The sequence below is a fragment of the Thunnus albacares genome, chromosome 1 (assembly GCF_914725855.1).
Source record: "Thunnus albacares chromosome 1, fThuAlb1.1, whole genome shotgun sequence".
In the NCBI taxonomy this organism is placed as follows: domain Eukaryota; kingdom Metazoa; phylum Chordata; class Actinopteri; order Scombriformes; family Scombridae; genus Thunnus; species Thunnus albacares.
Window position 1 is genome coordinate 17,027,330 of NC_058106.1, and position 24,077 is coordinate 17,051,406.

The 24,077-nt window shown below is 39.3% G+C and overlaps 1 protein-coding gene across 4 annotated transcripts in view; it reads right to left on the bottom strand.

Moving 5' to 3' along the window:
- Positions 1-24,077, bottom strand: part of galnt2 (UDP-N-acetyl-alpha-D-galactosamine:polypeptide N-acetylgalactosaminyltransferase 2) — a 61,087-nt gene that overhangs the window by 14,972 nt on the left and 22,038 nt on the right. For all 4 annotated transcript variants that reach the window (XM_044346512.1, XM_044346522.1, XM_044346531.1 and 1 more), the window contains 8 exons: positions 11,948-12,035; positions 7,578-7,731; positions 4,486-4,584; positions 4,275-4,342; positions 4,096-4,161; positions 3,810-3,931; positions 1,866-1,953; positions 80-167 (listed from right to left, as the gene is read on the bottom strand). In XM_044346512.1, coding sequence (XP_044202447.1) covers positions 80-167; positions 1,866-1,953; positions 3,810-3,931; positions 4,096-4,161; positions 4,275-4,342; positions 4,486-4,584; positions 7,578-7,731; positions 11,948-12,035 — 773 coding nt within the window. The remainder of the gene's footprint in view (positions 1-79; positions 168-1,865; positions 1,954-3,809; positions 3,932-4,095; positions 4,162-4,274; positions 4,343-4,485; positions 4,585-7,577; positions 7,732-11,947; positions 12,036-24,077) is intronic.

Sequence of the window (24,077 nt, forward strand, 5' to 3'; positions counted from 1 at the left end):
TGGTTGCTGGTGTGTCAGTTGTGTATAAACACTTGTGTGAACGTGTAAGGGGCTTTGTCTTAGAGTGTGAGTGTCTTACTTTATGGGGGCGATGGGGTTGCCTTGTCTGGCTCGTCTCTGGTCCAGAGTCATATAGTCCCATTTAAACACCAAATTCCAGTCAAAACCTACACACACACACACACACCGAACACAAAAAACCATCATCATGACTATTAGTTGGGATTAAGAACACTGTTGTTATATAATTACATAGAGCAGGATTATAGTATATTAGTGAACTGCATACATCTGCAGTTGCCTGATTTTACATGTCAGTATGTGTTCATGTGTCAGCAGAGAGAGGACTCTCTATATGTAATTTATGGACATTGCCTCTTTTCACATCTGTTTTTTAAACCTTTTACTGTTTTAATTATTATAAATATGCTCTGCCACTTTACTGACCACTGGTCATTGTTTTCTATTATTTTAGGAATAGTGTAAACTCTATGTACTGTGGTACAATAGTGTATTATGTATGAATCTATCCTGTGTTCTTGTGTCTGTACATATGGAGATTATGTACCTATATTGTGTGTGCTTTATTTTTCTATATGTAGCTGTGTGTAACACTTGACCGGACAAATTTCCCCTTGGGAACAATAAAGTATATCTTATCTTACCTTAACATGGTAAAATAAATGTATACAAGTAGTACAAGAATATATAACCACATAGTAAAGTGAAATGTACATATATAAATAGTAAATATTAAATGTAGAAAAATATACATGTAGAATAAAGGCAGAGTCAAAGTATAAATGGCTGAGCAATGCATGAATGAATGCAGCATATCAGATACCATTATGTAAATTACAAGCAATGTAAAAGACTGTACAGAGAGCTTCATCATACACTATTACACACTACTCATCTGCACAGTACTAAATACAATTTTGGCAATTATCATACCATTAATATACTTAATAGTTTTGTACTAACAGGAACAGACAGACGTCAGTCAGACTGGATCTGAAACGCAGCTGCTAGTTTCAAATTTAGAAAATCAGAATCAGGTTTGCATTTACAAGGAAATTGCCTCAGTGCTATGGTGCATGACAACCAAATATGCAAAGTTAGAGAAAGTACAAGTACCACAAGTCAAGTAATCATAAATCATATGAAACAGAAATTTTACAATTAAAATATGCAAAATATATTCTAACCTGAAAAAAGCTGTTAGATTTTAAAATAAAGATAATTTACATATATTGGGAATATGCAAATGTTCATACTGCAAACAGTGTGTGCAGTATGCAAATGTACAAATAATACATAAAGAATTGCATTAATGTAACATGCCGTGTAAAATTTAATGAAGTTAAAGAGAAAGTAAAATGTTAAACCAAAGATTGAATTACTTATTTTTGGTTTTCAGACATGCTGCTGGAGCCACCTCACTTCAGTCCAGCTTGTTTCAATTCTTTCCAGATGTGAGCAGCTCCGTCATTTCAACATCACACCCAACAACTGAACAAGTGAATTTACAACATATGGTACACTGACATACTGGAGTTTACTTTGTCTCTTATTCAACAGGAAAATACAACATACTCAAAAGCAAGTTAGAATCCGTAAGTGAGAGACAAGTTTATGTCCAGTCAGCTGACGGTGTTCAATACATAATTAGCATGATTAAGTGTCTTGTGTGTGTAAAAACACTCAAGATAAAACTGTTTATGAAGCACTCTGGATGCTGAAACAACAGGTATCAGTGCTGCTAGAAACCTGTCATTGAAAGCATTACACACAGCCTTGTTACCACTAAACTCACTGAATTACACAGGATTTTGTGTGTGTGTTTGTTCATTTCTCTCTCGTACCTCCTTTCAGATCAGCCGAGGCTCCTACGTACTGGAAGTTGTCCATGTTGATGACATCAATTATAGGAGAAACTACTCTGGTCTTATCCTGAAAAACAAAAATAATTCATTAGAACTTTTCAGACAAACTCTAAGGTGCCAAAATCAGAAATAGCCAAGAATGAGGCTCATGAAAAATATTCATGAGCCTCACAAGTCGTGTCAAAAGGGACGAAAATAAGCAGAGCTACAGACCGCTCTGAGTTCTTAAGCATGTTTTGTGGGACATCGGAGTGAAGTAAATATTCCCCTTGACGCCAGTGATTCATACATCTAGTTTAAATTCTTCATTTGGTTTATCACTGTGTTTATAAAGCAAATGACAGCAGAGCAGCCAGTTTTTTTCCAAATCAAACCCTTAAACACGAAGACAGGGCCACAACAGTTTAGAGAAAGGATTGCTCAAGTGGCTGCAATGACAATTACAGAAACAAGCTTCCAGATACTGAGTTTATATCTCAGGCTGAGACATTTTGATACGACACACACACTGATCTTTTCTGTACGGGGTGTTTTATTATTTAGCAGTGCAACCAGAGCAAAGTCAACTACTCTGAAGGCAAAATGTTTTAAAATTTGGCTCCAGGCATTTATTAACATGGGAATGACAAAAAGAAAAAAAAAACACTTTTGGGAGGATCAAATGCAGAATCGGGGGAATTTTCAGTCAGATCAGATAAATATTTAAAGCACAACCTCCATTTTACATGCAGTATTCCACTTCAGATTAAGATTTTATTCAACCAAGAAGTTCCTTCTGAAGTCATTACTAAAAGGCTTCACTCTAAATACAAATAGACTGTAAATCTATAATGAAGCTGTTTATGTTTATTCTGTTTAAGGTTTTTAAGATTTTCCTTTTGCAGCTCTCTGTGGTACAGACAGAAGGAAACATAAATCTGTGAAAACTTAGACTTTTTAAAACTGAATGTCTTGGATTGACAACTGTATCTTAATAAAAACTGTTTTGTCATGACTGTAAAAAGACCCAAACCATCTTGTCACCTAAAAAAGTGATTACATCTTTATTTCTTTCCAGAAATAACTTAAGTAATAGTAAAAAGTAATACCACATTAGAGCAAGTACTGATCTACTGCTACTGGTTTATATACTTACATTTCCAGCTACAAAGAATGCATTTCTACATCTATCACAATGTTCTTCTACTGAGAGTGAGAGTCCAAACATTCCTGTTTTATTGAAGCCACATCATGTGCTCCTTGTTTTTCATATGCGTGTTAACTAGACACTGACTGCCAGCCAGCTCCAGGGGTGCCTCGCTGACCTCTGACCTCTGAGTGAAGGAGGACAGGGAAAAAAAAAACAAAGTTTCCACAGATATAAATCACCAAACTGTGTCCCTATTATGAGGCCATTTTAAGCACTGCGATGAGGTAGATTTTTAAAATACTGCGATACAGTAAGGGAACAATCCACCAGGAAAACTGTTTCATTGTGTTATTGGCGTTTCTAGGACATTTAATGGTTGGGTCAGTGTATTTTTCTTAGTGCTGCAGAAAACACAACAACAGCTGAAGACTGTTAGCATGTGTTTTTTTCCCTTAAGAATCACTTTTAAAAGAAGCTGGGCAATTTTTTTATTTTATTTCTAACAGTCTTTAAAGAACAAAAGAGGTCAAACCAGAGTGACTTCACTGACTGGAGAGCTGCTCTTCAGTGTGTGTGTTGGTTATTTAGACTTATAGTACTATGTTCTTAAACCATTGAGCTGAACCAACCTCTTATGTCTCTCTTTACATCCTAAAGGTGCTGTAAACCTGAATTTTTCTTCACTCCAGGTCATGACAATATACTGTATTAATGTATGAAGGTGTGTTTGTGTTCTGTGTATTTCTACGTGTGTGTGTGTGTGTGTGTGTGTGTGTGTGTGTGTGTGTGTGTACCTCTGCCACTCTCTCCAGTAGCGGCTCTAGCCAGTGGTCATTACATTCACAGTGGGAGTCCAGGAAGGTGAGGACCGGCGCGGTGGCAGCATCTGCACCGCGAACCCTTGAACGCATCAGACCTGAGGAAAAAAACATCAGTTACAAAAACCACCAAATCAACATCCACCGTCCTGCTGAAAAACAGAAAGATTTCATCCCGAATCAGAAACAAGGGATAATATCAGTGAGATGATTTTTTGGGGATTAAAATGATATAAAACTTTCTTCTTCTTCCTCTAATTACCTTCCCTGCGGTCGTTTCTCAACACGCGCACTTTCTCAATCTTCCCCAGCAGCGCTCCGTCCTCCGCTAGAAAGCACACAGGAAACAGGTGTCACACTAATGATACACACATTACATAAGCATTTACACTCCTACTTTTGATTTTTGTAGTGTAAAATGTGCTTTCGTGCGTTACTCACGGTTATCACTGTAGTCGTCAACCAAAATGATCTCTCTGACCAGGTGAGGAGGACTTTTTTTCAAGACACTGAACCAAGAGAAACACGGAGATATTGTGGAGATGAAAGGTGCAAAAAAAAAAATAGCTAAATAAAACGGGATAAAAAAGCTGATGGTGAGATCAAAATAGAAAAGTTTTTATGGAGTGGACAGAACACACCATTCACCTACCTGACCACAGTCCGCAGCAGAGCAGAGCGAGCTTCATTGTGGAAGGTGATGACCACACTGGAAGCTGGCAGGTCTGACTTCCACTGTTTGTGTCTGCAACTATACACACACACACACACACAAAAAAAGCCCGCCGACACAAATTAGGAATAAAATGCCAAGAAAAATACAAAAATGCTTACACACATGCACAAAAACTCCTTCTGGTATAAGCGAACAGCTGAACGTACGAGCCAAGCTGTGAGCTGGAACCGCTCCCTAAACAGATTCTGAATACATGAACACGATAAATAGGATTCAGTACACACTGACACTATGGTACATACACACACTCACACACACACTCACACACACACACGGTAATGCTCTGCTGAAGCTGGGATTGACAGTGGGTTTTGCAGCCCGCAGGGCAAAATCTCTTGAGATTGTGTGTGTGTGTGTGTGTGTGTGTGTGTGTGTGTGTGGGTCTCCAACAGAGACAAATCCTGCCCGACTTAAAAGTCAGGAACATGGGTGATAGGACATGGGAGAAGAGTGACAAGACGAGGAGGGGAGGACAAGGAGGATTGAGCCAAGGAGAGGATAAAGAGGAGAAAATGGGGCATTCACCAATGTAGTACAAACTCCTTCCCACCTACATCTTGTCACATCTGACCATAAGACTACAACCATCTGTCAGATCCTTCACACTGTATATGAGATGTATGTTCTAAACAGACCTGAAACAATTTAACCTGGCGCACCAGATGGTTTGTAACACAGAACCATCTGAGACGTCGTCCAGGAAACTGTTTGGAAAAGGGCAGGAACTTTCAAAAAATACTTGGCAGGTGATTGGATGAACCATCTGTCAATCATCATCTATCACCGTCTTACCGTGTGAGGCAGCTGGATTTGCGAGATCATGAGATCATGTAAAAATCCTCATAGTATGCTGACTGATCTGAACAACCGATGGTTCGGATACGAGCGCATAACTTGAACCCTGACAAGGTGGATTCTTGCATGATCTCGCGAATCCAGTTGCCTTCCAAGGTAAGCAACAATTAATTCATTAATTAATTTGATTTCCAGCTCCTTAAACGTGAATAATTAATAATTGAGAAAATAAAAGACAGATTCATTCATAATGAAAATAATTGTATGTGCAGTTGGAAAAATCCAAAATTCTGCGTACAAAAATGAACCTTCACCAAACTTTAAGAGACTCTGCCAACAGTTTTTTCCAGCTTGTCTGTCATGGTTTACACACACCAGATGTACAGTATTTACTGTGTATGTACAGCATGTAAAGTACAAACTGAAGATGAAGTTCAATATGTCTGAATTGTCTGTGTGCTTGATGTATGAGGTCTTTTTGACTGTCAGAGCACGACTGGTCTCTCAAACCCTGGAAACAATGTGTGGTCAATATGCAGCTGCATCAATCTTCAGTTGACATCTTCCAGTATGTTTATTGTACTGACAAAAAAAAGAATTGTGTATTATAGTAGTATAAGTTCTTTTGATCCTGTGTTGAAAGCACTGGTGAAATGGCCATGGCTTGAAGAAATTCAACCAGGCTCTTTTTATCCTTCTACAATCAGCGCTGCTCCACTCTGGGCAAATGACACATCGCTACCAAATCAATAGGAGACACATCCATGCTCTGTTAGTAGGCTAATGGCTCTAGCTGTCTAAGTTAGGTCGATACCTCAGTGAGGCCAGATCACTGCCTTTATAAAAATAGTCTTTGATTCACATAGTATGTACTGAGAGAGATTCTGCGGGAATAAAACCACAGAACGAATGGAGAAGTTGTTGTAAGATGACAGTGTTGGCACCGGTTTCACTTCTTTGTGTGTCGAATTTATTTACATCTAAACTCAGAATGGGCTATAAAAGAACACATGTATTACAGTGTGCTAGATACTGAAAACACTGAAGTGATCAGCATTTATTTGCCAGAAAGACCAAAAAAGCTACAATGTGATAATAGCGGGTGTGTAAGTGTATCCAAACATTATATCAAAAGTAATTATTTGTGACTTTATTTATTAAGTTCATTTATTTATTAAAATAATAATTCATTATTTTAATTTTAAAAAATACTTTACCACCCCCCCCAAAAAAAGGGAACACTCCACAATGTTCCTGTCTGTCTCTATAGCAGGTTGTTGCGAAGCCGGAAAACAATGAGGATGTGTTCCTTTCACTTGGTATGAAAATAGTATCACTCTGTTGTCTGAGAACAGGTTCAGTGTGTTTTGCGCAGCCTTGTTGGCTCGACAGGCAAGAACAGTCACCACCATCTCTCGCTTGAAACCAGTCAGCAGTCAAACAGACAACATGCCGCAGGAATCACACTGCTAATCTCCACACAGACAGTTTGACAAACACATACAAGACACACACACACACACGTGAAACCTTTAACGCTTCTCATTATTTAGCTGTAGGCCTCAATGTTATAACGTTTGTCCAGAATAGTTCATTCAAGGTATTTCTGCTTTGTTAAAGATATCAGATCAGAGTGACAAGAGAGCAGGAGCTGTGACATCTAACAAGACTCTCTGCTCAATGAAAAACCTGCTCACTGCCAACTTCTTTAAACCTAAACGATTTCAATTAAAATTTTACAACGTCTGTGATTGCATCGAGGATTAAAATAGGCAGTTTATTTTTTGCGTATGACCAATATCCTGTACATTAATTAAGGAGGCGACAAGCGAATCTGGCAGACGAAACAATCAACTGTTTTAAAACATAATATTATATTAAAGGGATCCACCCGACTTGTGCCTTTATTTATTTTTGTCCCCTCATCCATGTAACAAGCGGAACAATAAACAGCCATTATCAGGGGTTTGTGTTATGAATGGGGTAGACAGTGCCCAATGTGTATCTGCTCTGCTGCTACTTCCTGGTGTCATCTGATAGATCACAATAGAGGGAGTTTCCGGGAGATCTTATCCGTTCCAATTAGTCAAACAGACTGACAACAAAGGACAGCGTGCACACACACACACGCGCGCACACACACACACACACACACAATCCCTGCAATCATACGTGCAGTAAAAGAGGTTGATGGGGAGTGTAAAGATACATACTGGTCATGTCTTGTGTCGGGCACAGCTCGGTCCATACGAAGTTTGTCGCTCTCCACCTGGTTGAACTTGTTCCTGGCGTACGGGTCCTGACCTGGTCGAACCACCGTGGCTCCAACGTACAGATCCTGGTCAAAATCCTGCCAGCGTACCTTACCTGTCCACACGCACGCACACACACACACACACACATACACACACACACACATTAAGCATCAGCCGTACAGCCAATAAACTTCCAAGGGAGTTGAGAGGATACACTATTCGTTACCATCTTTGTTTGTGTAATTTGCTGCATTTGTGGTTTTACCAGGATGTCGTGGTGGAAAAATGGAGGAAAGGCTCAAAAATGTTCACAAATTCCAGATATTTCAAAACTTTTAATTAAATCCAGCCACCATGAACAAAACATGGTATTGTGGGAAAAGAAAGCACAGTTTTGGGTGAACAAAAACACACTGCTGCTCCTCAAGTTGACAATTTACAGCTTTGATTTATCCACTTTTTTTTTGCTTAATTCATTTTAGCTAATTATGATGGTGAGAAACACAACAAAACAGAATTCCCACTTCCTCTGAATGTTTTAAACTTTCAGACCCTGTTGAAAACAAATAGTATCTGTGGGTTTTAATTTTTAAAAAAAGTTATTTTTGATGCGACACCCTGGTGATGTTAAATAAACACAGCATATCCAAAAATAATAAAAAAGCCACGACCAAAGACGACGTTTCAAACCTTCACGAAGGCTGAAAATGTGTCTGAGCAGTGAACGGGATTATACATCAGTGGGAATATAAAGTGTGGGCAGCAGCCTGGCTGATGCAAGAACCATTCACTGACGGGGAAGGAAAACTCACTGCTTCGAGCTGCTGCTTGACAAGGCGGCAACATGGCACTGAGGAAAGCTGACATGAAATTTATGCTTCTTGTGAGCAGAAATATTATGCAGAACAAAATTCAGGAGACACGATGGGAGCAGTTTGGCAAAGCTAGAAAACACAAAAGAGCATTTATTATGCAGCACAGTGAGTTTAAGTAATTTACTGCGGCTGAGAATACAAGTTTGGAAAACATATTTTTTTGAACGACACATTATCAAACCTGCACACACACACTCACACACACACACACACACATTGTGTCTGTCTGACCAGATTACTGTGATCATTGCGCACTAAACAGAGAAAGTTGTCATGTTTAATTTCACAGTTTATCACTGACTACTGAGACACGCACACATATAAATAATAATGCAACTAATTAGACGGGTGCAGCTGCTATGCTAATGACTTGTGTTAAACATATGGCAGTGTGAGATTACACTATCTCTCAGTATGGAGGAGTGTGTGCATGACAGGCAGACGCAGAAAGACAGACACAAAGACAGAGAGAGAGAGAGAAACGGAGCCTGACAAGGAGTGTGTGTGTGTGTGTGTGTGTGTCTACGCTGACAGCATGTGAATGTGTCTGGCATGCTAATTAGCTGAAACTCACAATGATCTGCCTGCGTCTCTATAACAGCGCCTCCGAGACGCTGCTGCATGTGTCAGAGTGTGTGATGTCCTTGCTGATATCTGTGTTTAGTGGCAGCGAGTAATTAATGTAGTGAAATTAATGTTTCAGCTTCTCACTTTGCGAGTCTTAAGCTCAGTCTTCGACTCTTCGGTGATGAAAATAAATCTTTATTAGAGAGTTTTTCTTTCAGTCTTCCTGCTTTCTTTCAATGCTGAACCACTCAGAGCAGATTAAGTGTCCACTTCCTCACAGGGATTACTCATTCACTTGACATTTCTCCAATACTACTCCGAGGGCACTTTAGCAGGTACACCCATCTAGTCCCAGCAAGTGGTTTGCTGCTTTGAGTCTATGCTGGTAAACGGTGTGGTCTACTGGTTGCCCATTACGTCGGTTTCATTAGTTTTCACTTTCCCTCGGCCTCTCGTCACTGAGCTGTTTCCACCCACAGCTGCTGACGAGTTGCTTTTACTTGCTGTAACATTTTCTGGAAATCCCTTGACGCTGTCGTGTTTCCCACTGATGGTATCTGGCAGGACTCGCACGCCGTACCGTTCCCTCGATCTGTACTGAACCGTGAACTCTCCGCCTACCAGCTCAGAGGACACCATCGCTGAGTGTGAACACACACACACATACTCGTCTTACTCAGTTCACTGCCTGAAAGTGATCCAATTACAACCTAAAAGTAGATGCATTTGAATTTAACTTATGATGCAGAGTTTTTGGATTTGATAAATCAAACTACAGAAACTATTTTGATAATCAACTATTTCGATCATTTAAGTCATTTTTCAAGCAAACATGTCAAGCATTCCCTTGTTCAAGTGTCTCAAATTTGAGAATTTGTAGCTTTTTTCTAAAAATCTTTAAGTTTTGGACTGTTGGTCAGACAAAACAAGCAATCTGAAGACACTTTGTGCTTCAGTGAATTATAATGCCCATTTTTCACTATGTACTGAGCTTTCATAGAATAAATGATTATTGATTAATAAAGAAAATTCTCAGCAGATTATATAATTGATGATGAAAACGATCATTAGTTGCATCCCTGAACACACATTACAGCAGCCTTTTGTAACCGCATGTGATGATCTTTATGTCTTTCTTTTATATCTTTATATAAAGATATAAGTGTGGAACAGTCGTATATCAATACTCTGATGAAGACTGTGAGATGTGACTGAAAGCCCCAGAAAAAAAGCTAGTAATTCATTTTCTTAAACTACCGTTTCTCAAATGACATTTTATATAAAATCTTTGGAAATAGATGAGGATGTTTACCAGAGACATCAAGATTGCTCACGTGTGTAAAAATGTGTGTATGAGTGTGAAATACAGTGTGAGTTTGAAGTAATAATCATGTTCTGTCAACCTGTCATAAATAAATATAACATTAAAAACTTTAAAAAGACCCTGGAAGATGCCAAAAAGCATCACTCCATCAATGTCTCAAATAATAACTGTAATAAGTTTACTTGGTGCATTAACATGTTTTACATGTTTTACACTTTAATTAGGTGTCGTCTTTTTGCTCCTTCAAGACTGTCTGAGTGGCTTTAAGCAGAACAGTCACATAAACCAGAAGTAAACACTTAATCTTGTGACTATTCAAATTTAGCAAAGCATTCATACACCGACAACCTGACCTCTGCCTCCTTCACTCTCTCTGCTCTCAGCATTCTTTCATCACTTTATCATCCATATTTCTATCCTTTACTCCCCCCCCCCCCCCGTCTCTGTCTTCTCTCCATCTCCCTTTTCAACACTTTCTCAACACTTTTCTCATGTCTCTGCCTCCCTCGTCTCCTCCCTTCTCTCTCTGTCTCCTCTTATGCATGTGTGTGTGTGTTGTGTTTGTGAGTAATGTTGTGATACACTGCCATCGAGTGTAAAGTCACCCTGAAGTTGAAATTCCCCCACTTCAACATTCAAATTGGATTCCATTTCCAGTGCCGGATCAGATAAGAGAGTGTGTGTTCAGCGTTCGCTAGGTCAGGAGTTTGTGAAGGAAGGGGGGCCGCCTTGAGCGAGGCTGAGGATGAGAGCTGAATGAGAAATGGCTGCTCAGATTCTCTCTCTGCTGCGTCTTTCCATCTCCTCTTTACTGTTGGACTCTTAAACAATCTTTCTCAAAAGTGTGGGTGGGGACGCATAGTTGGGTTTGCGGGAAGATTGAAAATGGATTTTTAAGTGTTGCGCTGCTGGCTTTATTGAATTGTCCCCTGTGTCTCTGGTTATTTAAACATTTAAACATGTGAAGGTTAAAGAGGTCAAGGATGTTCATGTTCTCTTGGTCTTAAACGCTAAAAATGTGCCTCAGTGTTACCACATTTAAAGAGGGAAATAGTTTTGGTTGTGAGAACGTGATGCGGTGTACAGTTTTGTTGCTTTGCCATGCATACGCTTTACAGCTGAGATGTATTCATCCTGTTTTTTCCTTTAGTTAAATCACAAACAATGAGATATTAGACTTTCTCCAGATCCTGAGGGAGATCCCGGCTGCGAATATGACAAAAGATCGACCGCATACCAGTCTCTACTGTATAAAAAAGGCTTTTTAACTTTTGTAACTGTAACTGAAAACCTTGACTTTTTTAAGAACTCATTGCCTTTTTTTGTGGACATTGATTGCTTACTCATGCATCAAGAGCGCTGGTTTTGCGTTACATTGTTGTCAGATCTGAGAAGTGCCTCCTTATTTGTTTTTCATTGAATTAAAAAAGAAAGATAGCTTGGTTTACAATACTTTAAGTTATTTAAAATATTCTATCCCTCTCTGTCTCCATTCCCAACATTAATGTCTCCATATAATCAGGGTGTGGTTGTGGTGCATGATGGTTAGTGGAGTTTCCTACCTGGCGGCAGAGTCTCCAGGCTGTTAGCCTTGTCGTCAGAGTTGTGAGCTTTGTTTCTACTGGATGAGTCACTGGAGCCCCAATCATCCTGAAAGAAACAAAACACACACACATTAACCTGAAACCCAACAAACAGGGTGAGTAGACTGTATGAACAACGTCGGAAACAAAAGGTGAAATCTATTATTAACTGAAGAAATTAGTCATTATACATTCCTTGAATCATCACACATTATAAATACAGCCTGATCGGCACGTACATTTCCATCCATCCAGTAAAACCTTAAATTGAATTTTACTTCTTAAAATATCCCCTCCAGACATGCTCAAATATATAAAACACTCTGCTTTGAATTTGTGTATGACGTGTTTTTTTCCACAAAAAATTAAATTTCCCGGTTAAAGGTCTTAAAATGACATTTATTCCTTCTCCCTCATTGAAATAATATTGTTTCCACATCAGACTTGCATAAATTGTACTGACTGGACCACAGAAAACAGCCTTCTAGTGTCAAACTCTGCACAAACATCAGCTTTGACATCCAAGTGAAGTAACAAGAAGCACAATCATCTTGAGTAGAGGGGGAATTTAAAGGAATATTTCACCAAAGTTGCTTTTGAACGAGAGTCTATAGCAGATACTTGAGAAGTTAAACGTGACCCTCGATCTGTTTGAGCCAAGTCTGTTCAGGTTTGAGTTCGTTTAGACAACAAGACGTCCAGCGAACGTTTTCCTATTGGCTGTCCAGTCCTTTCATTCACTCGCTCATCTGTTCCTTCATCTATTTCTGTCCGTTCATCCAGTCATTCGTTCAGTTGTTCATCAATGAATTGAGCAACACAGTCGTATCCGTGTCCTCACCGTTTACACAAATGGACGGACAGCCGAGTCATCTTTCCTTGTGTCCATCTCCGTTACCATTAAAACCAGCTGGATCAATGCATTGGGAAGCACGGCTATTAGCTCCCATGCAGACCGCTGCTCTTGACTGTAGAGAACTATTGTTCAGCTCCTTTATTTGCTCTGTAATGTATTGATCTGTTTTCTTCACTGCTTCAGGACAACGTGACATCAGAAACCACCACTTTAGCCAGGTGGTCAAACAGTATTTAACTGCTAATTTCCACATCTGAGAGAAGAGGTGAAGGGTAGAAACAGAAAGGATTATCACACCAGTCGTGACAGTCACAGGAAACAACATCAGTTATTTTGCTTCTCAAGATGGAAAAGTCTAAAAAACAAAACAGATCAATCAGATTGTCGCCCGTCATCTCTCTCTGTGCCAGCTTGTCCATTCATCTGGTGTGGACAGACAATCTGTTCTTCAACTACACCCTATTTTTCAGTGACTGACAAAACTGTCCAATATCCACATCTAGTATAAAGAAAATCCTACATAAAATCAATTTTTATAAGTGTTCTCAACAGCTGAGTATCGTGCACAGTTGGATGGTAATGCTCAGTGCAGGATGAAAACTAAAGCTGGCAGTATACCCGCTGAAGAAATACAGTTTGACAGGCTCTCGAGAAAAACAGGACACATTTTCAGGTTAAAATAAAGCTCCAAATTGGCTTCGGACTTTTGCTCTGTTGGGCTGTTTTGGAAAAAGGCTCCTCCAGCTGACATTTACTGGTTACAAAATCTTCCACCTTCATGACAGAAAAGTACAGATAATCTTATCTTCTTGAATCTCAAAGTGTCTCCGCTGCCTATTAAGAGTCAGTAAACATGCAGATAAAGACACCCACACAACACCTTTCATTGCAGTGTAACTTTGTATGTTGTTATAAGTAGAGTGAAACATTATTATAAGACTATTTTAAGACCCTTATAGGCTGACAGAGAAAGACAAGTGAGCCAAGGTGTGTCCTTCTTCCTCAGATCGAGCTGATTGTATCTGTCATGTCTTCCATCTTTTTTGAGTCTCATCCAGCCTCCCACCCCGTAACTTGTCAGCTGCCTCCTTTTACTAACTGGCTGCCTCACAGTTCACAGCTCACTGTAGAAGCAGTTACATCTAGAAACTGTGACGTGGAAACGATGCTGCACAAAGCATGTGTGTAACTTAACCTCTAACCCGGGCAAGGGCACAAAGACATCGGGGACCTTAATGCTGCACTTTATAGCGAAGGAGTGCTGCCCTCATAAAAACTCAAGAGTCGTGACTGGAAAGCCCTGAAAAATTCATCACATCATCATCTGACTTTTCACTGAGACCAAATGAAAACTTCCACCGTGACGTCTGTGGAATAGACCTGACATTTTTAGGACAGACACAGGTGCAAAGAATAACGATTAATTAACGATGAATAGGTCAGGAATTCTTTGCACAACGCTAAACGTGACGCAGTCGATATAAATGCTGTTAGTGAAACCTGTGTTTGTGTCAGAGGTCTGAATTAATATTAAAGCCACAATATACATCACACTCCATCTAAAATATCTGTCTTCATCTCCACAGCGAATGTGTTAACAACCTACCAGCTCGATACAGCTCCAACATGCTGACAAAAGCTATAAGATAGTTTGAACAGCTGTTTGCAATTTATAGAACAGCCAATTAACAGAAAGTCAATTTAAATGACAGATAGTTGGCACGCAACTTTAAACAACAAAGAACCAACTGTTTATGCAATTACTGTTTTGACAGCCTGTTGAATATCTGTCAGTGTGTTGTTGAGTCACAACAGTGAATGTGATGATACACCGCTTCTTATTTGAAATGCACTACTACCTCCTCTGTTTTTCTTGATCACAAGGATTTAAATTCAATTTTAATATCTTAAAAAATGCAGAACCTGTGATGGGAAATACATCATTTTGCTTGTAAATGCAAATATTTATTTCATGGCTGCAGAGCTCAACTTTTACTTGTTTTAAATGCAGAAATTCATTTTACTTTTTCTAACAAACAGACATCAGGGGAGAGCACAGTGATGAGAAGGGGAAATAAAGAAGAAATGGGCAAAGGCACATTTAACATTGGTGAAAAAAATGAAAGGAGAGCAAAGGAGAGAAAAATGACGAGAAAGAAAGTACATATAATCCAGCAGCATCTGTGCTGCCCACTTCTGGACTAGACCTCCCAGTGATTTATGGGAATTACAGTCTATCACAGATCAGACCAAGACAGAAGGCATTAGGAGACAATGAGAACAATGCAGTGTTTTAAGGACCTGCGTGCGTGATTTATCAACAACTGGTTGCTATAAATATGACTTATCACCGGTTGAAACGTAATTTAAAAGGGTAAATGGCGAGCAGATGCTGGAGAGCTATTTTTATAATTCTCATCACACGAACTGCTTTGAAAACCTCTTAGTGAAAATGGTCTCAGCCTGTATCTGCTGCCCTCTAAACACAAACATGATTGATTAAAACTGTGCACTCATAGAGACAAAAACACACAGTGCACCTGCTACAAACACAGATATCAGAAATAGAGGCAAACAGTGGTTTTCTGAATGACTGTTAATCCTTTAAGATCCAGTTTTACTCTTTTAATTGCCATTTTGGAGCTTTACGGTTAGAACGCTGTCTGAGATTATCAAAAATAATCTCTATCAACCATTTCTAACTCTTCACTGAAGGTAAATTATGTTTACTCACTGGCTGAAAGATTCAAACTCAAGACTGTTTTATGTGCATCATTTTATTACCCCAAAATTCAACCAGACCTATTTGGTATCTTTGGAAACTCGGATTTAAAGACGAGTTTTAAATACATTTCTGTGGGTTTGAATAAAGTTTGGTTAATGAGCAAAAGTTCAATTAGTTTTATATGGTGTAGTCATATTGAGGACCTGTATCAGTTGGGTTTTTATTATTTTAAATTAAAGGGAAAGTTCGACATTTGGGGAAATACTTTTATTCGTTTTCTTGCCGAGAGTTAGATGAGAAGATCAATAACACTCTCATGATTATTCAATGATTATTTTCACCATCAATTATTTTCTTGTTAATCGATTCATCATTTTGACTAAAATATATCAGAAAATTCTTAAAAATGCCTGTTATAATTTCTTAGAGCTCAACGTGACGTCTTTGAATGTCATGTTTTCTGCAAAATCCAAAGACATTCAGTTCACGAACATGTTCATCTGCTTCTCCTTCCTCACGTGTTCCTCCTTGTTACAGTTTCCTTGCTTCTCTGCGCATCTTTCTTTCAGCCTTTCATTCCTGCTTTCTCTCTTCTGCTGTCACTGTTATCTTAGTCTGACATTTAACAGCAGGTCATCCTGACACAGAGGCAAAATGACACACTTAGGACAGACACTGAATTTCTAAACATCAGAAATGTCAAAAGAAGTGTCATGTCAAAAACTGCAGTTTCTTTTTTATACATATATGTTTATATATACTGTATATATTTAACAGCTGATCCTACTGAACGCATCTCTGGCTCCTGATGTCATATGAAGAAAACAGAGCACTGCTCCTCTTTTCTTCTGCAATGTGGAAAAAGATATTTAAATTCCACTTAGATGAAGCCAAAACACACCAACTGAAATCTTTCAAGAATTTACATAAAAACTAGAAAAGCCACATGCAACCTACTAATATATTCAGAAGCCACAGTCAATTTATGCACGTTTCCACATTAAAAATTCAAATTTTAGATTGTTTTAAACCATTTTAAATCAATTTATAGTCAGATTTTTTTCAGAGCGGTTACCAGCACTAATAAACTTTGTTTTTTTCTTCCTCTGCCAACAGAGATCTACGCTGGGCACAGCAGAGCTCTTACACCTGCTTCTCTGGTAATGGGATGGACTTTAAGCCCCCAACAGATCAGACCAAGCATGCGTGTGTGTGTTAACAAGTGTCAGCTCACATTTGTGTGTGTGTGTGTGCACTTGCACGCTCAAATGCATTAGTGTGTCAGTCCGCCGGTTACACACATGCTTTGTGCACTTATCAGCAGACTGGCATGCGTGTGTGTGTATGTGTGTGTGTGTGTTTTATCTGGTTCCAGCCTCTAATAGTCAGAGTATAATCCACAGTAATCTGATCACATCCACTGATAGATTAACTCAGATAGGAGCCAAGAGTTCACTAACACACACACACACATTCAGTACTCAGAATGAATGAAGTCAAAAACACACTTATAAACACAAACAAAAAGCACAGACAGTCGTCGTAAAATAAACACTATGTGAGACTTTTTTTTTTTTTTTTTTTACAGCAATAACCTCAAACTCAAGTCTCTGGTTTTGATTTCATTGCGTAAATCCAGATTAAACCATGTTTCTCATACAACAAGTAGTGCCAATGATCTGATTTGCTCTGGAGGCTTAATTCATCACAAAATCCCTCAGAGAGACGACAGTACAGTGAAGCACATCAGGCATCAGGAGCTGCAGGGAGAGGAAGCAGTGAAACGCACTGACGGGCAGCAGCACACAGTGATGCTGGTGCAGAAGGTCGAATATCCTGCTGAAGCTACTGTTTGCTAATCTGTTTATATCCTGTATTGGTAGAAAGCCAAGAGACTGAGTCCTCACTAAACAAAATGTATTTATCTACTGCGTTAAACTGATTTTGAAGACAAAACAACAGAAAAGTGCCTCACCGTCCGTTTAACACACATTTTCATTTAGAAATGTGACTAATTGTAGGACTTTTAGGGTTTGAGTGTGTCTGATGTGTTGATGTCACTAAAACCCTGAGAAGGGATGTTATTGGTTTTCTAGTCACTGCAGTATGTTGTTTTATGTCACAGGGCAGCGTGCAACAGGGAGTGCCACTCAGGTTTGTTGTCATGAGGAAAATTTATCTTTTTAACGTTAAGCTTACGTCCCCCAAATCCCAACTGAATCATATCTCTTTACTACTCCACTCTAATTTAATCTACTAAAATCTCTACTACTCAAACTCTCCTCTTTGTCTTTTACTAGCTTCCCAACATAATCAGGGTTACCTTCAGTGCACTGTGTCCCTGACTGCACACCGTTTTAAATGCTTTAAATGTGAATGTAAAATACACTCAAATGGAGCATTAGTCTACATTAAAAGGCAAAAATATTTCAACTGCAGTTATGCTTGAGTATAAAATATTAATTCTTGTTAATATTTTATATCCAACTATAACCACAGTCTATTGTGTGCTTTTATGTAAAGCATAGAGAAAGATCGTATCATCGCCTGAAGCTTGAGGTTAAGCTGCTTCAAACTTCACTGACACTGCTGCTAAACTTCAAGAAACAAGAGTGAAAGACTGCGTCGACCAACAAATCACCACAGAAGAAAAGAAATTAGGATTTATGCTTTAACTATGTTTCACCGTGACACATTTCAAACTCACTTCACGTTCATAACATTTTCACTTCAGAGGGAATTTAGCATAAACGTACAACCTCTGAATTTGTTGATAACATGTTGGTCTTATCACAGGGTTTTCCATGACTTTTCAAGGATCCATCATAGAATTTCCATGACCATTCACAACCTTTAAGTACATGAACAGAGGTGTACTTTAGTTAATTATTGCATGAAAATTAAACAGCAATCTTTTTCTTCTTTTTCTCTAATTGTAAGTTATCATCATATTCACTTCAAATACTCCAAACTAGAGATGCTGTCATTACATGCCCTTTATTACAAGCACAGCTTTGCAGGCACTTAGGATAATAAAGTCTGGAAATGGCTTTCGAGCATCAGGGAACTGAACTGAACTGACTTGCTAATACACAATTAAAATTGCATTATCAACTAAAAAAGGGGCTTTAACAAAAAACACCTCTGGCCCCACAAGATGTGATATAATGCTGTAGTGTATTTCAATTATTTACTGCACTCGCATGGCTTTCCTTTGAAGTTATTATGATCTGTTTGGCACAACAAGGCTGTGCACACATTAACAAAAGAGAAAATGTTGAGCTCCACAACGTATTCTTAAACAATTACAGACACATGACAGCCATAAGAAAACAAACAGTATGATGCTACATTCAAGAAAACAACTAACATTCAACCATCATGGATTGTGTTTTAAATTTGAACTCAACACCCAGGTCTACTCCTCCTCTAAATCTGACAGGTTTGCTCTCTTGTTGTTTGCTGCAGCCTATTTGATTAATGATAAATGTCATATTTTGTGTCATCTCTGCCTTCTCTACAAATTCATCATTTATTGCACAAGATGTTGAATGTCTGACACAAGTTGTTTTCTTTTTTTACTTCAGTTCTTGAAGTTCATTGGCCATGCTCTTCCTTTTGACAGCTTTTGATTTGCTTTCTTTTCCTTTTCTCTTGTCATCAAGTATCGAACTTTCCTTACTATCGAATTTTCCACCATGACTCACTTATTCGCTCCACACTGACTTGTCCATGGGACATGACCAACAGAATTCGGATCACATCCCAAAGACTTCTCCAGCCAGACTGTGCAGCAATGGTCTCATGGAGCAGCACATCAAGACTGTCAGACTTGGGTTCAAAATAAGCAAAAGCAGAAGACAGAAGACTCATGACTCATTGATGCATCCACTTGGCTTGCAGCAACCAGTATATGAAGAGTTGTTAGAAAGGCCTTGGTCTCCTTTCTTATTTCTAGCACCTGCCTCTCTGTGATTTTGATGGCCTCTGAGCTGTCTGATGGATGTTTCTGCCACAAATCTAATATCAAGTTTGCCAACCTCCTAGTCGAGGGAAGAATTGTCAGTATTGATCAGGAGAAACTTCTGCATGTTGGTGGCTTGTTTCAGGACCATGTCCTTCATAAACCGCTCCATAAGCCCTTACAACAAACACAAGGAAGGTACAGCAATGAATGTGTTGAGGAAGGCAGCTTTTGTGCACCCACATGTAAACCATCCAGTGATCTTGCTGTCTGGGAATATTTTCACAAACAGTGCAATAACAAAGAGAATAAAGAGTGCTATGGCCTCCACACATCTGAAGTCCCTTTCAGGGGCTGGCAGTACAGTGAGCGCCTATGGAAAGCTACGAAGCTGGAAGTTCACAGACTGTATCTCAAAGATCTCATTGGTACCCTCAATAACATGGTGAAGGCTGAGAGATCCTCTTATTTTGCTAATCTCATCTCTGTCAACGAGAAAAACCCAAAAGTCCTGTTTGATACTGTAAATCACATTGTCTCTCCCAACATCCCTAAACTTCCAATCCTATCAAACAATGACTGCAATAACTTTCTCAAATATTTTATAGACAAGGTTGCCAATATCAGGGCAAACATCTCATCCATGCCCAGTCTGCTTACTAGTGGCCCCTCAAATCCAGCCATCTTGGACTCCTTTTGTCCAGTGTCCATGGAGGATATAGCAGCCCTGGTAGGACAAATGAAACCCTCCTCGTGCCCAGTAGATGTCCTACCAACCACTATGTTTTTAAAAGGTCTTTAACTGTATCGGACCCTGCATAGCCAATATTATAAACAGCTCTCTCCTATCAGGGTGTGTCCCCAGTTACTTTAAGCAGGCTATTGTTTAGCCTCTTTTGAAGAAATCAAACCTGGATCCCTCCGTGCTGGAGAACTACAGGCCCATTTCAAAATTCCCTTTCTTTTCCAAAATTTTAGAAAAGACTGTGGAGAAATAACTGGTTCAAAGACTAGAATTGCACAGGGTGTTTGATACATTTCAATCTGGTTTCCATAAACTGTACTCCACTGAAACAGCTCTCCTGAAGGTCTCAGATGACATTTTTATGGCTGTAGATGCCGGAGACTGTTCTGTTCTAGTACTATTGGACCTTAGTGCAGCGTTCGATACTGTGAACCATCACATTCTGATCTGGGACTGCATTGGAGTGGTTCTCCTCATACCTCACAGATAGATCTCCATTCTATTCTCCATATACATGCTGCCACTAGGACAAATCATCAGCAGTTTCAAGAACATCTCCTATCATATGTACACTTATGACATCTAGTTGTACTTTTCATTTAAACCTAATGAGCTTCACAAACTCTCTGTACTTAACAATTGTTTAAACGCAATTAGGAGTTGAATGGCAAACAATTTTCTGCAATTAAACGCAGACAAAACTGAAGTCCTGATCTCTGGCCCTGACAATCTTTAGTCAGCAATCAGGCAGAACCTTGGTACCTTATCTTCATCCTCCCAGTCTTGCCTGCGCAATCTTGGTGTAATTTTCGACCAATCCAGGAGTTTTGAAGCGCATGTTAAGGCGCTAACTAAATCATGTTTCTTTCACCTGAGAAACTTAGCCAAACTCCGGTCTGTGGTATCAAGAAATGAAATGGAGATGTTAATACATGCTTTTATCTCATCATGTTTGGACTACTGTAACTCTCTTTTTACTTGTCTTAACAAATCTTTCATACAACACTTACAAACTGTCCAAAACGCTGCTGCTCGGCTTTTAACACAATCCAACAGATGGTCACATACAACTCCTATTTTAATCTCATTGGCTCATTCATGGCTCCTGGTAAATTTTAGAATTCATTTTAAAATTTTGGTGCTCACTTATAGAGCCCTACATGGCCAGGCTCCACAGTACATTAGTGACCTTCTGCACCCCTACACCACTAGTCGAGCTCTTAGATCCTAAACCCAGGGCTTTCTAAGTGTACCTTGTACACATTTTAAGATCTGGGGGGATCATGCCTTCCAGTCAGCAGCGCCTAAGCTTTGGAACACTCTTCCAACAAGCTTAAGGTCCTTGGATAATGTAGACTCCTTTAAAAAGCAGCTAAAAACCCATTTGTTCCGACAGGCATTTGGGTAGTATGTGCTATTTTATCTTAGCTTTCCCATTTTATCTGCTCTACTTGTGTATTTTATCTGGTGTCTTTGCTTTTTTTTATTCTGATTTTATTTCTTTGACTGCAAAGCACTTTGTAACTGGTGTTTGTGAAAGGTTCCATATAAATAAACTTTGCTTGCTTGCTTGCTTTAAGATTTTGGATGAAAAAAGTCTGGCTACTAAAAACTCTTTTCATTCTCCACAACAAGACACACACCCTTCACTGACAGAAGAAACTTAAGAAACCTAAACATTAAACTATTAAAAAATGAGAGAAACACCATTTTGTCAATCAGTACCTCCTAATTTGCCTGATCATCACAGTTCCTGAAAAGCACATTATCTAAAGGGACTTTAACGGTTCCTGAACTTTGTAGTTCATGGAGTTTGTAAAACAAATGTCACATGGTCCATCACTAGAAACAAAGAGTGTTGAGTTTGCCAAAAGCTGTCGGACAAGCTGGAAAACAAAAATTAGATTGCAACCCGCCAGTTAAATCTATTATTCCCCCTAATATAATGGCATGGAAACAAAATTGGAGACATGGTTCAGTATGTATTTTGCTCAAAAATGTAAGATCTTCATCTACACAAGATTCAGTGAGAGTTTGTGCGTTCACGCTGTGACCATGTTAATGACCCTGATTCAGGCTCCCTGCAGTGATGCTGTCCTCTCTGACTCGCACTGCATGTTGTTTATCCAGGAGAAGAAAGAATCTAGAACAAGTCACATTTTTCCCTCCTCTTTAATCACAGCTATGTGTCCTCAGGCCCCACACACACACACACGCACACACACACACACGCACACACACACACACACACACACACACACACACACACACACACACACACACACAGAGTTTCTTCTGGCAATGGTTCAACATGAAAGGATGAAAAGAGTGAAACGGGCTTGCTGCTGAAAAAAAAGAGCCATAACTGGGATGTCATTACACACAGGAGGAGAGCGAGGTTAGATGAGGAGGCAGAGGGAAGGTTTTGGCATTTGTGGTTGTTTTGTTTTGCCTCCCAGCAGAGCTCCCCAGCAATACAGTATTTAAGTTCAACCTGCTGAAACTAACTGTTTTCATGCCTCCGTGACGGCAAACGTCGGAATGAAACTGTCAAATTACATATCACTGAACTTTTCACCCCCTCCTTCCTGTTTCCCTCTAACTTCATCTCATTTTAATGCATCTCATCTCCCTCCTCTCTTCAGCTTTTTGTCATGTGGCTGCATCTCCTACCATCTCCTCTCCCCTTGCTGATACTCCCTCTGCTTCTCCTCTCTCATATTTCCCCACCAGATGCCACCTCCACGGATCATCCTAGACTTTTTACTCTCCTCTTGCTTCTTTGTCTTCCTCAGTCACCAATTTCACATTTTGAATTTTATTCAGGTGTTTTTTTCCCCTCAAGATGCTGCACAGTACTACTTGCAAAATAAAAAAAATAAAAAAATCTACTGTCATGCCTGGAAGAGACCCAGTATTAACATATGCTGAAAGCTCACACATCCAAAGTCCTTTTATTAACAATATGGTCCAGTAGCTTAAAGGACTTCAAGTGAGACTATGAGGCTTTAAGTTGAAGCCTCTACAAAACGAAAAAAGAGAGCTTTTCAGGAACTCTGTCTGATGCTGAGAATTTTTTAAATTTATCTAACTGCTCCTGCTAAATACTGCTGAAGGGAAATATTATAGCGGAACATTTTGCGCATGATTAAACTCTTGCCACGGCTGGTTGGCAAACATGTGAGAGCTGCTCTCTGTAAGAGATCAAGACAGACAGACAGAGAGAGAGAGAGAGAGAGACAGAGAGAGAGAGAGAGAGAGAGAGAGAGAGAGAGAGAGAGAGATGGAAACTTATAAATGAAAACCAAAAGGAGTGAAAAGATGAAAAACAGTCAGCCAGTGGAGGGTTTATCCATGTTGATTAAGTCATACAAGCCTCGGAGGACCACGCCATCTTTAATCAGACATCAAATAGTGATCATACTCACTGTAGACTAGGTCTTCACCTACGATTTAAACAACACTTGAGGGGGAGTGGTCAGCAGCATGAAAACAACACTTTTCTGAGTGTTTTTTTCCCCAAGCTGTATGATTTTTTTCTCAGAAATGCTGAAATACATTTTCTTTTACTTTTACTTTTTAAAGCTTGAAAATCATCCATACTGCTGTCATGCATATTTCCACATGACAGACACACTATCCTGTTCCAAGGAAGAAATTCCCCCACTTACGTCCAACGGGCAAATAAAACAACATTAACGTGCACAGTCACTATGACTTTCATGCTGCTCAATCTACATTCAATAGCGCTCCAACACTGTAGTTGTAGCTCTAACTGCTCCTGGTCTCTGCAGGTCACGTCCACATTTAGCAAAAATA